General features: G+C 44.5%; 1 protein-coding gene across 1 annotated transcript in view; it reads left to right on the top strand.

Annotated features, from left to right (window-relative positions):
• FAM210A (family with sequence similarity 210 member A) overlaps positions 1-18,697 on the top strand; it is a 77,786-nt gene that overhangs the window by 25,912 nt on the left and 33,177 nt on the right. Inside the window, exon 3 of the mRNA XM_073631295.1 lies at positions 17,693-17,804. Coding sequence (XP_073487396.1) covers positions 17,693-17,804 — 112 coding nt within the window. The remainder of the gene's footprint in view (positions 1-17,692; positions 17,805-18,697) is intronic.

The following is an 18,697-nucleotide window of genomic DNA, read 5'->3' as shown; positions in this document are numbered from 1 at the left end:
TGTCTACTTTCCAAAAAGGGGTCATGGGGGGGGGGGTTGAACTGTCCTGGCATTTTATGCACAACATTAGACGCTTATGGCACCCACTCTTCTAACCACTTAAAGACAAAGACTTTTCTGACACTTTTTGTTTACGTGAAAAAATATATATTTTTTTTTTTGCTAGAAAATTACTTTGAACCACCAAACATATATTTTTTTTTTTAAAGCAAAGGCCCTACAGTTTAAAATGGTGGGTGTTGCGATTCACCAGCTTGAACTGCACTTATGGGACTCGCCACTTCACCAAGTGTTACTGCAGTGCTGGATGTACATCCAGGATGTACTAGGCCGCTGGTGCTTGCCAGTTCACCAGAAGGATGAGCGGCATTAGTACTGGCTCTCAGCTCCATATGGGAGCCCTGCGGTTCTTGCACCTCAGCAACAGCAGAAGAACGGGGTTGGGTATGTCTGACCTTGGCAGGGACCACTACTCCGTCAGAGCTATCTGTCAGGGTGCCGCTGCTGTCTACAGGTTCGTATTCTGAGCCTGAATCTGACAGATGGGTGAGTTCTTCACTCTCAACTGTCATGCTCAGAAACGTGTAATCCTCTTCACTAGTGTACCTTCGATTGGACATTTTGGCCTCTAAATGTACTTGTACAACTAGTGAGACTCGCAGGAAAAAAGAGCACCTGACTGTCAGCGACTGCTTCAAACGCTACCAAAAAAACTGTTAGCGTTCACAGGGATCAGGCCTGACTCTGCGAATGCTACAGTTATGTGTTTAGTGTTTTGTAAATGACAGTGATCGATTGATACTGCACTTGGGTGGGCTCGGCTGGGCGGAGGGGCTAAACGCAGGTGCTAGCAGGTATCTGGGCTGATCCCGCTAACGCTGCGTTTTTGGGAACCCTAAGCTATTGGGGACGCTAATATAGTTCTGATCAGATCAAAGATATTGATCCGTTCAGACACTTTTCTACTAAGGGAGGTGTATGGTGCGTGCGTGGTTGTTAGTGCTACTGGTGCTAATCTGACGCTGCCTGGGGCGACACAGACCCTAACTGACGCTAAAATTTAACTGATATCACCCACCGGGTGATCAGGGGGTTAAACCTTTTATTAGGTAATGTACGGCGGGTGCCCTGACACTAAAAAAAAATAAAGAATACGGTGATCACCGGTGACGGGGTAATCAAGGGGTTTAACCTTATTTAGGGGCGTCCCTAGACCTATCTGGGCCTACTACGAAGTACCCTAATGCTGATTAGTGTCACAAATGACACCAGTACAGTGATCAAAGAAAAATATGAACACTGCACTGGGTGACAGTGACAGGGAGTGAAGGGGTTAACTGGGGGGTGATTGGTGGGTGAAATGTGTGCCTACGTGTACTGTGTCAGTGTAGTGCTGGTGCAACTCACGTTTGGCTGTCCTCTCTCCTCTCTCTGGAACGGAAAAGAATTCCAGAGAGGGAGATGACATCACTTCCCCTGCCTGTGTTTACACTTACAGGCAGGGGAAGCATTTCATTCATCAGAACCGATCAGCAGGTCCAGGCCAGAAATCATTGGCCTGGGCCTGGAGACTATTCTGAAGCGAATCCGATCGTCGCGGCCGCGCGCCCGAAGTACGGTAATGTCGTTGCGCCCACCCATGCCATTATGCTGCAGTCTATTAATTATAGACACTGGGTTTTATGCAGCCACCTTCAGGTGATTTGTCACTGGCAAAAAGAACTGTGGGACAGCCCATATAACTCCTTTCACTACCAGCAGTACTCTGTTTCTTGCTAGTGTCCTTAGGTGATGGACAACCTCTCTCTACTAAGAGTGGTTTTCTAGCTTCTGCTTCCAATTTCTACCTGCAGAAACTCCTTCCCTCCACCTAGCTGCACCTACAGCCACTGAGGCCCACTCCTGCAGCTTCTGGATCATTACCCCTTGACACCAGCCTCAGAGACCGTACCCGGACAGTCAGAGATTTTGGCTTCAGACACTGAACTCTGCTTTTGTTGCTCACCCTTGGTACAGCAGTACAGCAAAATACAGTTAACAATAGTTAACTATAGGATACTGTACAGGTCTAAGGCCGTAGGTCATATGTTTGGTGGACCCCCTTCCTGAAGCGAAGAGTCTCTGCCATTGAAAGAAGCTTGCAGAGCCAAGGAGTGGTGTTTCTGGGGCTAAGCCGCTTCCTGTGCATGAAGTTTAACAGCTACCATCACCCAACCCCCCATCCTTGGGTAGTCCCTGGACCCTGATTTTCCAAGCACAGAGAGGGGTAGGTGGTGTGGTTCACACGGTGGATGTGACACTTTAAATGTGTCAGCTATGAAGCATCGTGCAACACTTTATCCTAGTCACTGGTTAAATTCTGTTACAAAAGCCTGGTGGCACTGTGATACAATGTGGATTCCAGTGGGCCATAGCACACGCTGTATGCACAGTCCTGCCCCAAGAGGTAGCTTCATGGTCTTCCACCGTCTGTGTGTGCCATTTTGAGTACATGCCTTCACTGGGTTATCTAGCGGCTTTCAGTTGAGAGACACAGATAGACTTTCACTTCTTCTGCTCCACAGCACAGGTTTGAGTACCTCTCAGACGATCCCTTTATTCACATACTGTACATCAGACTCAAGGGAAACAAGACTAGGTGGCCAATCGGCACACAATTTGGAGAGGGTCCTGAAAGAGTAAATCATGATTCCCCTGGTATATCGGCTTTAGGCACCTTGAAGCTTAGTCTTCAACCAGAGAGGAAGAGAGTTTTTGGCCTCAAAGTCCCCGTTGCTCTTTCGAGCGTGGATATGCAGGCAACAGTGGTCTCCATGCCTTTTGCCAGACTCTTGCAGTCTGGATCAAGCATATGATGCGTAACCCTGCTACAATCCTCACGTGTCCTCCCAAAACCTGGCAGCCTTATGCTACTGCATAGATAGTTTGGCAGACTCTCTACATCATAGTTATCATAGTTCACAACTGGTTCTTCTGTTAGTCCAGATGCACAGGATTTCTTTATCATACATCACGGGACACAGAGCACCATAATAATGACTGTGGGTTATACGCTTACCTTTAGGTGATTGGACACTGGCAACCAATAGTAAGACGGTTCCTCCCATATAACCCCTCCTATACAGGAAGTGCCTCCGTTTTTTCGCCAGTGTCTTGAAGGTGATGGTCATGGCTGTTGAAGCTCTTCAGTTCGGATGGCTTACTAAGCTAAAGTGGATGGTACCCGAACCTCGGTTCAAGAACGAGGTGTTGCTTGTAATGTGTCCTATATAGGCGTGGACCCTTGTTAAAATTGGTATTCCTGGTCAACTTTGCCCAAGGAAACCACAAAGGGTGCTTTACAGGTCCAGGGGTGTGGACCCCAATATATGGGGGACCCGGTCCCTGAAGGTCCTTAGAGGCGCTACCCGCCGTAATGGGGGAAGATTGGGCCTGGCAAGACAGGCCCTGCTGCTTGGGATGGTGAGTACTCCCTTTTGGGGATATACAGGTAAAAGCCAGTAAATTAGAATATTTTGAAAAACTTGATTTATTTCAGTAATTGCATTCAAAAGGTGTAACTTGTACATTATATTTATTCATTGCACACAGACTGATGCATTCAAATGTTTATTTCATTTAATTTTGATGATTTGAAGTGGCAACAAATGAAAATCCAAAATTCCGTGTGTCACAAAATTAGAATATTGTGTAAGGGTTAAATTTTGAAGACACCTGGTGCCACAAACTAATCAGCTGATTAACTCAAAACACCTGCAAAGGGCTTTAAATGGTCTCTCAGTCCAGTTCTGAAGCCTACACAAACATGGGGAAGACTTCAGATTTGACAGCTGTCCAAAAGGCGACCATCGACACATTGCACAAGGAGGGAAAGACACAAAAGGTTATTGCTGAAGAGGCTGGCTGTTCTCAGAGCTCTGTGTCCAAACACATTAATAGAGAGGCAAAGGGAAGGAAAAACTGTGGTCAGAAAAAGTGTACAAGCGATAGGGATCACCGCGCCCTAGTCAAGATTGTGAAAAAAAACCCATTCAAAAATGTGGGGGGAGATTCACAAGGAGTGGACAGCTGCTGGAGTCAGTGCTTCAAGATCCACCACCAAGAGACGCTTGAAAGACATGGGTTTCAACTGCCGCATACCTCGTGTCAAGCCACTGTTGACCAAGAAACAGCGCGAAAACCGTCTCACCTGGGCTAAGGGAAAAAAAGAGCTGGACTGCTGCTGAGTGGTCCAAAGTCATGTTTTCTGACGAAAGCAAATTTTGCATTTCCTTTGGAAATCGAGGTCCCAGAGTCTGGAGGAAGACAGGAGAGGCACAGGATCCACGTTGCCTGAAGTCTAGTGTAAAGTTTCCACCATCAGTGATGGTTTGGGGTGCCATGTCATCTGCTGGTGTCGGTCCACTCTGTTTCCTGAGATCCAGGGTCAACGCAGCCGTCTACCAGCAAGTTTTAGAGCACTTCATGCTTCCTGCTGCTGACCTGCTCTATGGAGATGGAGATTTCAGGTTCCAACAGGACTTGGCGCCTGCACACAGCGCAAAATCTACCCGTGCCTGGTTTACGGACCATGGTATTTCTGTTCTAAATTGGCCAGCCAACTCCCCTGACCTTAGCCCCATAGAAAATCTGTGGGGTATTGTGAAAAGGAAGATGCAGAATGCCAGACCCAACAACGCAGAAGAGTTGAAGGCCACTATCAGAGCAACCTGGGCTCTCATAACACCTGAGCAGTGCCAGAAACTCATCGACTCCATGCCACGCCGCATTAATGCAGTAATTGAGGCAAAAGGAGCTCCAACCAAGTATTGAGTATTGTACATGCTCATATTTTTCATTTTCATACTTTTCAGTTGGCCAACATTTCTAAAAAATCCCTTTTTTGTATTAGCCTTAAGTAATATTCTAATTTTGTGACACACGGAATTTTGGATTTTCATTTGTTGCCACTTCAAATCATCAAAATTAAATGAAATAAACATTTGAATGCATCAGTCTGTGTGCAATGAATAAATATAATGTACAAGTTACACCTTTTGAATGCAATTACTGAAATAAATCAAGTTTTTCAAAATATTCTAATTTACTGGCTTTTACCTGTGTGTGTGTGTGTATATATATATATATATAGATATAGATATAGATATAGATATAGATATATATATATATATATATATATATATATATATCTATATCTATATATATATATATAATTTTATGTATTTCCCCTGTTTTTGTAAACTGCCAGAGTTGGCCTTGATCCTGTGTCCGGGGTTACAGAGGGCCGATTGGCGCGCGTTTTTTTTTTTTGCATGCGAGCCGCGTGTACACCGCACGCGCTGCTGGCGTGTGAGTGCGCCGCTGGTGTGCGCGTGGGTTGGGCGGGTCGCCGGCCGCTGAGGCGCGCGCTCACTCCCATGCTAGGGCTTATAGGCATGGAGCTTCTGAAGTGCGCATGGACGAATGGTGGGCACATGAGTCTGGTGGTCTTGGACACAACGGTGACAGGTTAAGACTGGTTGTAGTTTGTGGGGAGTACTCCTTGGTTATTTCTCCTGTGTAAGCAATGTCTTCCAGAAAACGAGGAACAGGGAACACAGCAAGCCCAGGGGTAAGAGTCCCTCCACAAAAAACCGGAGACCATACCCATGCTGATGCAGCCTCAGTCTCTACTGAAGGACCTGCTTCTTCTGACCTGGCTGAGCCATTGCACTTGTCAGGCATAGTGGCCACTACCAATGTACCTGCCTCGGCTTATGTTACAAAGGATGATTTGGCATCTGCCTTGGCGGGCCTTGAAAGCAAAATAGCTGGCATGATTGCCTCTGTAACACAGGGGGGAAGGAAGCGTAAATGATCTCCCTCCCCTGAGCCTGGGCCAAGTGGAGAGTCACTAGAGCCCCAGGACTCTTATAGCCAGATGGGCCCAGGTGATCTGGAACCAGAATGGGCAGAGGATCCGGAGGAGGTGGTCATAAAGGACCAAGAGGTAGGAGAGGCTGAAGATTCCTCGGCTGAGGACTCTGGCTCTGAAGAGCCAATTTCAGCCTCCCATTCCAAGAAATTGTTTATCCAATCTCTAATGGAGATGGTATGAATTGGGTTTAAATTACCCCCGGTTCAGGAGTCTGCACTCTCCTGTTCTACTTTAGGATCTTTACGACCTAAACAAATTTCCCAAGCCTTTCCCTTGCATCCGTTACTGGAACAGGTGATTTATGCGGACTGGGAGCATCCTGACAGGATATACTTACCTCCCAAAAGGTTTTCTGTTTTATACCCTATGGAGGAGAAGTTTAGGAAGAAATGGAGCACACCTTTGGTGGACGCTGCCATATCTTCTGTGAATAAAAATTTAACCTGTCCAGTAGATAATGCCCAGGTTTTCAAGGATCTGGCTGATAAAAAGCTAGAGTCCTTATTAAAGGCCTCCTTTTTGGTTGTCAGTGCAGCAGTTCAGCCTGCTATTGGGATTTGTTAATCCCTAAAGGATCGCTTTAAGAGGATCGTAAAGAACATACCTTGCCAGGAGGAATCTGCTGAGGAGCTTTCAGAGATCCCTCATGCCTTGTGTTTTGCGGTAGACGCATTAAAAGACTCAATCCAACAGATGTCTCGTTTTGCATTACTATCAGTTCATATGCGCCGGGTATTGTGGCTAAAGAACTGGTCTGCTGAGACGCCATGTACAAGGCTACTTGCTGCTTTTCCATTTCATGGAGAGCGCCTATTTGGCGAAGATCTGGATAAATATATCCAAAAGATCTCTGGAGGAAAGAGCGCTCTGCTTCCTATTAAAAAGAAGGGGAAGCAGCCCTCTTATAGAATTCCTAATCCCCCAGGGCCTGGTGCCTCTTCCCATAAGCGGTATCGATGGCCTCAGCCATCTTGGTTTTAAAGACCACAGGGTCAGAAAAAACCCTGGACCCAAAAGCCACCCAAGCCCAACTCCAAGTCTACCTTGTGAAGGGGCGCCCCCGCTCTCACAGGTGGGGGGGGGCAGGCTTCGGCTGTTTGGGGAGGCCTGGGAAGAACTGGTTCAAGACAGATGGGTCGTTTCCACTGTTAAAAACGGTTACAGAATAGAGTTCCGGGAGGTTCCCCCGAACCGCTTTCTACACTCCCGGCGGATACAGAGAAAAGAAGATGCCTATTCCTAGCTTTACACCATCTGCTGATGCAGGGAGTAATTGTAAGGGTCCCGCACGAGGAAAGATTCAAGGGGTTTTACTCAAACCTATTCACCGTGCCGAAACCAAATGGAGAAGTAAGGCCCATTTAGGACCTCTAGGCTCTCAACTTCTATGTAGACGTCCGATCTTTCCGCATGGAGTCGGTTGGTTCAGTAATAAGGTCCCTGAGAAAGGGAGACTATTTAGCATCCATAGATATCAAGGATGCGTACCTTCATGTGCCGATCTTCGGTCCACACCAAAGGTTCTTACGCTTCGCTGTAGAGGGCAGTCATTTCCAGTTTGTGGCACTGCCTTTCGGTCTAGCCACGGCCCCCAGGGTCTTCACAAAGATTCTGGCCCCGGTGTTGGCTTCCCTAAGATCTCAGGGAGTCTCCATAATAGGATATCTGGACGATCTACTTCTAAGGGAATGCTCTCGCCCTATACTAGTTCTAAACGTGTCAAGAACAGTACGGGTTTTACAACGCCTAGGTTGGGCACTAAATTTGGACAAGTCAGCTCTTTGTCCGACCCAAGCCTTGGTGTATCTGGGTCTGGTCTTGGACACCGCCCAAGAAAGAGTGTTTCTTCCGTCCTTAAAGGTTGCCTCCATAGTGGAACTTGTACAGAAGGTGAAAAAAGAACCAACACCTTCTGTTCGGCTGTGCAAGAGGTTATTGGGCAAGATGGGGTCATCTTTCAGTGCAGTGCCATATGCACAGTTCCACTCCAGAGTGTTCCAGAACAGTATCCTGAAAGCCTGGGACAAGTCTGCTCGAACCTTGGATCAACCTATGGTTCTATCTCCACAGGTTCTATGGAACCTCTCTTGGTGGTTGAGAACCAGCAACTTAAGAAGAGGGAAGTCTTTCCCACCAGTGGCCTGGAAGGTGGTAACCACGGATGCCAGTCTTCTCGGCTGGGGAGCAGTCCTAGAGGAAGCATCTGTTAAGGGAGTGTGGTCCCAGACAGAAAGGACTCTGCCCATCAATCTATTGGCGATCCGGGCAGCTCGTCTGGCCCTGCGATTCTGGACGTCCAGATTGCGGGGTTTTCCTGTCAGAGTTCAGTCCGACAACTCCACAGTAGTGGCGTATATCAACCACGAGGGAGGTACCAGGAGTCGGGCAGCCCAAAGAGAAGTAAATCATATACTAACCTGGCCAGAAAAACATGTGCCGTTTCTGTCGGTAGTGTTTATCCCGGGGGTGGACAATTGGCAGGCGGATTTCCTGAGTCGCCAGAAATTGTTACCAGGGGAATGGTCCCTGCATCCCGAGGTTTTTTCTTCAGATCTGCCAATACTGGGGGACCCCAGATGTGGATCTGCTGGCATCCAGATTCAATGCCAAACTGGACAAGTTTGTATCCAGGACCAAGGATCCGCTTGCTGTCGGGATAGACGCATTAGTGGTTCCTTGGGATCAGTATTCTCTGATATATGCCTTTCCTCCGATCCAGATTCTGCCGCACTTACTACGCAGAATACGGGAGGAACGGAAGTCGGTGATCTTAGTGGCCCAGGAGATCATGGTACTCGGAGATTGTGAAATTGGCAGTAGGGGACCCGTTGGTCCTTCCTTGCTGCCCAGACCTGTTGGCTCAAGGGCCCATATTCCATCCTTCTTTACGGTTGCTGATTTTGATGGCCTGGCTATTGAGACCGGACTATTGAAAGACCGTGGTATTATGGGTTCAGTCTTGTCCACTTTGATAAACGCTAGAAAGTCAGTTTCTAGAGCTATCTATTACAGAGTATGGAAGTCATACATTACTTGGTGTGAGAAAAGGAAATGGAACCCTCGTAGGTATACGATTGGAAGAGTTCTCGCCTTTCTCCAAACAGGAGTAGACTTGCAGCTCGCTTTAGGGACAATTAAGGGACAGATTTCGGTCTTATCGTTTTTTTTTCCAGAGACCTATTGCATCCCATTCTTTGGTGCGAACCTTTGTCAAGGGAGTAACGCACCTGAGGCCGCTGCTTAAACCACCTTTATGTCCTTGGGATCTAAATTTGGTACTGTCAGCCTTACAGAGTCAACCCTTTGAACCTATTAGGCATATCCCTTTTGTCCTATTGACCAGGAAATTAGTTTTCTTAGTGGCTATAACATCGGCTAGAAGGGTGTCAGAATTGGCCGCCCTTTCTTGCAAGGAACCTTTTATGGTTCTTCATCATGACAGTGGTCATGCGTCCTCGTCTGGATTTTTTACCGAAGGTAGTTTCCAAATTTAATTTGAATCAGGATATCATTTTACCTTCCTTTTTTCCAAACCCTAAAACTAGGGAGGAAAGGTCGCTTCACTCACTGGATGTGGTGAGACCGATAAAGGTTTACTTGGAAATGTCAGCTCCCTTTTGGAAAACTGACTGTTTTTTTGTCTTGCCTGAGGGTCCTAAAAGAGGACAGCCGGCAACAAGTTCATCTATATCCAGGTGGATTCGCCAGACTATTGTCCAGGCGTATGGATTAAAGCGCAGGGCTCCACCCCGGGATTTAAGAGCACACTCCACTAGAGGGATTAGTGCATCATGGGCAGTACACCAGCAGGTGTCTATGGCTCAGGTTTGCAAAGTAGCCGTTTGGTCTTCAGTTCATACGTTTACCAGGTGGATGTGAGATCTCAAAATGAAATGAGTTTTTGGCCACAGCGTGTTGCAGGCTGCTTTATAATCTCAGGCCTGTTGGGCTTAGGGATAATGTGCCCCCCCCCCCCTCAGATGCATTCCTTTAGGACATCCCACATAGTCATTATTATGGTGCTTTGTGTCCCGTGATGTACGATAAAGAAAAACGGATTTTTAAAACGGCTTACCTGTAAAATCCTTTTCTTGGAGTACATCACGGGACACAGAGGTCCCTCCTCTCTTTCTGGGATCGTCATTGCTTGCTACAAAACTGAGGCACTTCCTGTATAGGAGGGGTTATATGGGAGGAACCGTCTTACTATTGGTTGCCAGTGTCCAATCACCTAAAGGTAAGCGTAAGACCCACATAGTCATTATTATGGTGCTCCGTGTCCCGTGATGTACTCCAAGAAAAGGATTTTACAGGTAAGCTGTTTTAAAAATCCGTTTTTTTTTACTGTAGTGCTGGTCTGTGGAAAGGCAGTGCGCAGAAAGCTTCTGAAAAGCATTCCGTTTGACAAGAAACCTTAGTGAGTCTTTGGACATCTTTATTTAGGAAGTCACTGGCAGGAGGAGCACACTCTCAATAAGTAGTCAAAAGTTCCCGCCTGTCACTCCCAGATTTCAAAAGAGTTCCTTTCATCCCTTTCAGAGTGCCGCTTCCAAAGCCAAGCCTAGTTTTCAGCCCACGTAGCAATTAGGGGGTGCCTCCACTTCGATTGGGGGGACATTTGTCAGCCTTCTAAGCCACCTGGACTCAGGTCATTTCAGATCTTTGGGTCCAAGATGTGATGTCTCAGGGGTACAACTGGAATTTAAGTCCTTATCTCCTTCCCTTTTATGCCCTAATATCTTCCCTCTTCAAAATGAAGTATCCTTGTGCTGCCTTGCAGAAGCTGCACCCTTCAAAGGTGATTGTCCAGTTCCCTTGGAGGGGTTTTATTTGAATCCGCTTACGGTTCCAAAACCAAACAGGGGCGTTAGCCCTGTCCTGGATCTAAAAGTTCTGAATATGTTCCTGCAGTTCCAAATTATGCATGGAATTGGTCCAGTCTGTCATTCCATCACTGCAACAAGGGGAGTATTTGGCATCGTGATGACCCCCTCAGCTGCTTCTCAGGATCAAGGTGATATTCCAGTGAATCTGGTGGTGCCAAGCTGACCTAGAAGAACTAGGTACTCGGACATCCTACGGCTTGTGATATTCTCTGTTCTTTCTGACCTACCTGACCTTTTGCCTCAATGGCCAATGACTATCCTCCTTCTTGGTTTCTGGCTTTAATGACTTGGCTGTTGAAACTCAGATCCTGAGGGACTGGGATCTTTCTGACTCGGTTGTCCCTACACTTTTGAAGGCTAGGAAGTTGACTTTTTGGAAAGTCTATAAGTGCTTTTGGAAAGCTTACTTCACATGGTGCAAGGAACAGAAGTTTCAGCCTACACAGAACTCTGTGGGATGTATCCTGTCATTTTGTCAGTATAGTCTGGATCAGTGCTTGTTCTTGAGTGCTGTACGTATAAATACATCCTCGGACAGGAGTGGTGATGCCCGGATCATGGCTGCAGCCGTGATCCTGGTATCATTCTTTAGAGCAGGCAATGAGCTTTCTAGTAAATGTGATCTGGGTGGCTCTACAACTTCCTGATCACTTTTACAGATGCCAGATGCCCCCTGCCCCCCACCCACCACCATTCCTGGGCTCTCTCATTTCACCGAGGAGCCCAGGGCCAAATATGATGTGTCACATAGAAATGACTTTTGTTACTTCTGGTTTCAATTTGTTTGCAATTTGTTTTCGGTTTGCAGAGCAGCTGTTTAAACCATTTTTGGTTTGATTGGCTGCTTTGGAGGGCAGAGGGGACATCTGGGGTCTAATATACCCCAGATCTCTCCATAAAGCATCACCTTTTGATAATTTAATATTTGTTGCTTTTCCACGGACCTGCGCAATTATAAAGCGTGACATATTGGGGATATATTTAGTCAGCGTAACATCTTTTATATTTTACCAAAGATGGGTGTACTATTGTTAGGTTTGTCCCGATACCGAGTATTTGCAGGAGTACTTGTACTCCTGCAAATGCTCCCGATGCCTAGTCTGATGCCTGGACACTCAGGAACAACCGGTGCGGGGGAAGTTATAATCATGACAGCTGCTTCTCCTTCTCTCCCCTCCACGGCTTTCATCTGCCTTCAAAAGCCACACAGGTAGATCAGTGATTATAACTTCCCCCAGTTGCCGCACTGATCGTTCCTGAGTGTCCCTTGTATACTCCTCCGTTCCCCCTCCGTGTGCTCCTCTGATCCCTCCTATCCTCCTCCGGTCCGGTCCCCCTCCTCCTCCACCCCCCCCCCCTCCCCTCGTCCCAGATCTGTCAGGATGGAGAGCAGAGAAAGAAGTCGGTAAATGTCATTTACCTGCTCCTTCATAACTGCTGTCTCCTGTCTATTCATCTTCAGTGCAGCTGAGGCTACAGAGAACGGGACTGGGGATTCTCTGTCCTCAGTCCCTTTCCATGTCTCGAAGTCTGTTGAGACCGCTGACATCTCACCAAAGCCCCCCTACTCGCCAACATTTTTAAATAAAAATAAATAAATACAAAGAAAGGAAACATTGTATTAACTAAGTATTAAGTAAAATTGTAAAAATAAAACAAACACTGTTCATCCCCCCCGAAAAAAAGAAAGCATTGTTATATAGTAAAATATCATTTAAAAAATTATTTGTAAAAACAAACTGTCACATGACTTTAAAAGAGAGAATCGGTATCGACGAGTACTTGAAAAAAAGTATTGTTACTTGTATTCTGTCTTAAAGTGGTATTGGGACAACACTACAAATCATGTATGTGTGCTCTAAAATTCCCCATCTTGTAGAGAGCCTTTCCTTGTTATTCATGGCTCCTGCCACCTTACTGTTATTTCTTTTTGTTCTGCACCTAAGTATTGCAAAGCGTTTTCCCTCCACTGTTTGGATGTGCCTGTTAACCTCTCAGCCATTTATTTAAAGTAATTTAAATTAAAGTAACATGTATCCTGTACTGTAGGATTAAAAGAGAAGTATGGGGTTTTGTTTTTTTTTCCCAGAATCATACTTGCCTAGGTGGATGCTACATCGGTCCCCCGCTGGCTCAAACACTGCCGATCGCTTGGTTCTCAGTGTTCCCTGAGCAGAGAGCTGGTGACAGTAAGTACTGGTGCGCTGGGCTGTGAAGGAGGAGGGAGCAACCGGCTCAGGCTCTCTCAGCGGCTGGGGGGGGGGGGGGGGGGCGGTCCAGGCATGTGGGGATCCTGACTTAATTGTCGCGTTCTTGCCCGAGCCGGCTCTGTGACTTCAGCCAGCTGTCTACTTATCGCATTACAGGCGTGCAGAACAAACTGCACTCCTGTGATCCACAAGAAAAGTACAGCCAAAGCTTGTTTCTCCTTTTGAGGAATATAGGATTTTTTTACTTGCTTGTAAAGTCCTTTTCTTGGAACACAGTACGGGACACCCTCCCTTCTGTTCTGGCGTTTTCTTATCACTTGCTAAAAAAATCAAGGATTGCTAGGAGTGGTAGGGGTTATATTGACTGTCCCAAAGTTCTGTTTGCCAGTGTCCAATCACCTGAAGGTGGCTGCGTATAACTCAGTGTTTATCGTTAAAGGAGCCTGTGTCTTTTTTACAGGCAAGTTAAAATATATATATATATAATATTACTTTTTTTTTTTTCTAGTACCACAGTCACAAATGAACATTTAACCCTTGCAGTACAGGGTGCCCCCACTGCAAGGGAGGATTTTGTTACCCAAAGTTCAGCTTTAAGATAAAACTTGGCTTCTCCCTTGCAGTCAATAGTTTTTTTGCCATCCGGTATGAAAATAACTAAAATCTGATTGGTCTGCTTGATTGTTTATAGTATGCACAAATAACTGAACAGATGACGTTGCTTTTAGTATTTGTGCGCATCCAAAATTGTAGTTATATGGTATTGTTCCAACATCTGTTTCTGTTTTGGAAAACAATTTCCTGTGTGTAATACACGCCGACTGTAGACCTAGCGAACACATAGCCAGCCTACAGCTGGAAAGCTGAGCACTTGACATCAGCATATATTATAGTACAAGTGTTTGTTTTAGTTACTCCTCCACCAGCTGGCATTATTGCCCTTTCTAGCAGCTACTGATCCCAAATGTCAATCTATACTTAGCGTACTCCTTTGCATTATATGTTCCAAGCTATTAAAGTATCAAGTATTTGACCCAGACAGCCCAATGTGTGAATAATGTTGGATGTCTCAATAAGCACTTTTTAATGAACTTAAGAAACCCTTTCATCAATCGAATGAGCACTCTGTAGTACGCATGTAAATGGTAATACTGTATGTTTACTTTTCATTTTGTTTTATATCCTCTGTTTTCTAGTAACATTATTTCACCAGTGTGGTCACTGTATATGTTTTGTTATATTTATAATAGCTGTGCGGGGATGTTTTTAATATGAATAAGAAAAATGCACGGTCCTTTTATGTAAATAATGCATCCCCAAAAATACTTCTGGACTTTCTAACCAAATTCTAGGGTGCATATATTTTTAAAATATTTTTTACTTTTTATTTTGTATTCCAAGCCCTAGTTTCAGTATATATATATATATATAGGTTTAATTCAGTGAGCTGAAAGTTTTGTACTTTGAATATGGCATTTAGATAACTTATTCAGATTACAGGTTATCATTGTTTAGATCATGTATCTGAACTGGGTACCTACATAATAAGCATAAGATAAATATATGTTTTTTTTTTTTTTTTGTGTTACACATACCAAAGTTCTAAAAATAGTCCTCTCTGAATTTGTGATAGAATAACTACAAAGAACAATATTTAGCTTTCACCTGCATTTCAAAGCTAGTTAGAATGACAGGCATGTCAGGCTGTGTTCACATAGAGCATGTTTCACGTGTAGTTTTGTTACATTGTGCCTTTTGATTGTAGATCAACTTCCAGTTTTGTTCAGAATAAAAACTAGGCTATTCCAGTGCTTTTGTAGAAATTTGCAAATGGATACTCAGCTGGAGGTTTAAAGTGTTTGTTAACCTAAAAAAAAAGAAAATTAAGATCCTGCTGCTTTAAACACTTAAGGACCCACATGATTTGCCCCCTTAATGACCAGGCCGTTTTTTGCTATACGGCACTGCGTCGCTTTAACTGACAATTGTGTGGTTGTGCAAAGTTGTACCCAAACAAAATGAATGTCCTTTTTTTTGCCACAAATAGAGCTTTCTTTTGGTGGTATTTGATCACCTCTGCGATATTTATTTTTTGCGCTATAAACAAAAAAAGAGTGATAATTTCGATAAAACACCAATATTTTTTACTTTTTGCTATAATAAATATAAAAAGAAAACAAATTCCTTCAACAGTTTAGGCCTATATGTATTCTTCTACATATTTTTGGTAAAAAAAATCGCAATAAGCGAATATTAGTTTGCGCAAAAGTTATACCATCTACAAAATAGGGGATATATTTATACCATTTTTTTTTTTAACTAGTAATGGTGCGATTTTTAGCAGGACTGCGACATTGCGGCAGACAGATCGGACACTTTTGAAACATTTTTGGGACCATTGACATTTATACAGCGATCAGTGCTATAAAAATGCACTGATTACTGTGTAAATGTCACTGGCAGGGAAGGGGTTTAACACTAGGGGGCAATCAAGGGGTTAAATGTGTTTCTAACTGTGGGGGGATGGGACTGATTGGAAGAGGAGAGAGATTGCTCTTCCTAATCGCTAGGAACAGCAGATCTGTCTCTCCTCCTTTGTCAGAATGGGGATCTGTCTTTTTACATTGACAGATCCCCATTCTGGCTCTCTGTGGAGGGATCGCGGGTGGCCGGCGGACATTGCGGCCACACGCTCCGGCGTCGCGCCGCGGGCACACACCACCTAGAGCTCTTAAAGTGGCCGACGTACAATGACGGTGATTCGCTCAAAAGAGCCAACCTGCCGCAGTGCAACTGCGGCGGCTGGTCCTCAAGTGGTTAAAGTATGTTACACAGCACAGTGCTTTTATAAGTTTTTACCTTATTTGCTAGCGCCAATCGGTGCTCACGTGACCCTCCAGCTCTCTCTCTCCTCTCCTCCCTCTCTCCTCTCCTCCCTCCTCTCCTTCCTCTCCCTTTCCTCCCTCTCCCTTTCCTCCCTCTCCCTTTCCTCCCTCTGTCCTCTCCTCGCTCTCTCCTCTCCTCGCTCTCTCCTCTCCTCTCCTCTCCTCCCTCTCTCCTCTCCTCCTTTCATCCTGGCTGACATCAGCGGGGGGGACCTCGGCCCCGCCCACTATCAGCCGGGCAGGGGAGAAAGCCGGCGGGTCACGTGATCGATCGACGCTAGCAAATAAGGTATAAACTGCATTTTATTTTATAAAACACAGAGACAGGAGCACCTGTCATTAAGAAACCAACAGGATTTGATTACGTTATATGAGTGGGTTTACAACCACTTTAAGTCCTTTAGGCCCCTTTCGTATGGGTGTATGGAACATTGATAGATGAAAACCAGACAGCAATTTATTTTGGTGGGCAAACCGATTTTAAATGGAGGATTATCCATTTACATCCGTCTCCGTTCAGGTCTGTTTTTTTTAAACCGTACAAGTATCCGTCACGTTGAATATAAACAGATGACATCCGTTTTTGTATCTGCTTTTTATTTGTTTTTGCATTGGTTGCTAGGAGCTGGCACTCGCCAGCGTCCTAACAACCGGTGACTCATCCCTGCTCTCAGTAGGTATTTCCCACTGACAGAATGTAAACAAAAGAGCCGACATTAAACATTTTTTTCTAAAAAAAAGAAAAAACTGTGTGCAGATGTGATTGACGATAGATGTACATCAAGGGACATTTATTCAGTTTAATAAGTCTTGCCAAAATCTGTCTTTATATTTTCATTTTTTACTGACTGTTTTTTTTTTTGAGAAATGAGTAGGGCAACGACCAGGCCAGGGTTTGTGAGTAAGAGGCCCTTGTCCTCATCAACATGGGGACCAGGTGTTTTTTCCGGGAGGGGTCACCCCCTGGCATAGTACCCCCCTCATGTTGAGGGCATATGGCCTGGTATGGTTCCTCCCCCCTCTTTCAGGCAGGCTGCATGCTTTTGGGGGCTTACACCAAGGACGCTGGTTGATGGATGTAAAAAAGGGTTTAAAACTGATGTAAACTCAATCTGTTTTTTCTATGCATTAACATGACTGAACGGTATGATGCTTGTGTGAAAGGGGCATTACAATAATCCTGGTCAGTCTCAGTATTGTAATAAGAAACACTGCACGTCTGGATTCCTTTACAACATGAAGTGCTGTTTACAGTGATCTTGCAAAGGGAGCAACTAGCACTGTGATGCAGTACAAATTCTACTTTATTATGGCTGTTTTTTCTTGTTTATCCATTCCTACTACTTGTAAACTAAAAGATCCAGCAGAGGGCGCACAAGGACTACAAATACGTAAGACCTTTCTCAGTTCTGAGTGTGTGTTGAAATCTACTTGTCATTCTAATGTGGGGAGTAAGTTGTATGTAGAGAGAAGTAATTATTATGTTACAGCATTACACAATTTATATTAAGGTTACAAAGAACCTAATAACTATAAAATGGTACTGTACATGGTGATGTGTAATGTATTTGTATATTGTAGTTTCCTGTGATCTACCTTATATGGGACTATAGGTTTTAGCGTACCTAGACAGCTTTGAGTGCCCATTGTGGCAATGTGACTACAGATAAAGTGTCATTGAAATTATTTTGACTGCTTATACAATATACATCTTTGAAAATTCATGATGTTTGTAACTTGAAAAATGTACATTGTATATGTATTTGATCCGTATATGTATTCTTCATTCCACAGAGGTATTAACGTGGTTCCATTCTTGGAGTTCGTTGGCTTGCCTGAAAGCATAGTTGGCATTCTTAAGAACTCGGAGAGTGGCAATGTGCTCACAGCCTATGCCTTGTACAAGGTAAATATTTAAACTAGATCATTCTATCTATAGATTCAAGGAAATATATTTCCCTGTTTTATGCCCAATGTTCTATTCATTGTATTTTTAGGTTTTAAAAAACAAGTACAGTATTGTATGTTAGATCAAATAAATACTGCAAGCTTGCATGCCATTGATTAGAAAAGTTAATAAGAGGGATAAGAAGTAGCATTTAAAGTACTTCGTAGAGTGCAGACCACCTCCAATCACTGCATGGCTTGTTTATGTGACCTGTATTCATTCCCCTGCACAATCAAAGTCTGGATTAATGATAACTTGCAATCAATTATCTCAGTATGCCCTTCAGTCATTCTGTGCTGTGGCCAGTACATACTAAATCCCCCTTTTGTACTGATATATTTCGATAACAAAGCCACATTATTGCCTGCTCATTACAGCACTGGCAAGTTTGACAGCCCCGTGCTAGAGGAGTCATGGTGATGAGAGCTGGGGCTAGCGGGGGAGTAGTAAGTGATCTTTCTTCATTGTCTCTTTAGCTTGCAAATATTTGGCAGTGACACATGCCACATTTAGTGAAAGTTCCTTCTTATTGCATCATCCTCTATTAGACGTTCTCTAGCAGGAAAAGCTATTACATTAATACAGTAGCTGCTTTATCATCTGATAATAGCTACTGTCTTGATTCATATGCTTTTGGGGTTATTCAGTAAGGGAAAGAGCAAAGTGCATTAACCCATAGTATCCAATCAAAATGTCTTTAACTGATCAGACCACAAGCTGAAATCGGGGTGCAACATGTTTCATGTCATTGTCTATAAACATAAGATGATTTTCATCCAATGCTGCTGAAGTTGACTGAGTCACACTGAGAATGCTGAACGGTGTCAAGAGAGGAAAAAAAAGGACAGACT

This window comes from Aquarana catesbeiana, linkage group LG05, assembly GCF_042186555.1.
Source record: "Aquarana catesbeiana isolate 2022-GZ linkage group LG05, ASM4218655v1, whole genome shotgun sequence".
Taxonomy (NCBI): domain Eukaryota; kingdom Metazoa; phylum Chordata; class Amphibia; order Anura; family Ranidae; genus Aquarana; species Aquarana catesbeiana.
This window is presented reverse-complemented; position numbering and strand designations above follow the sequence as displayed.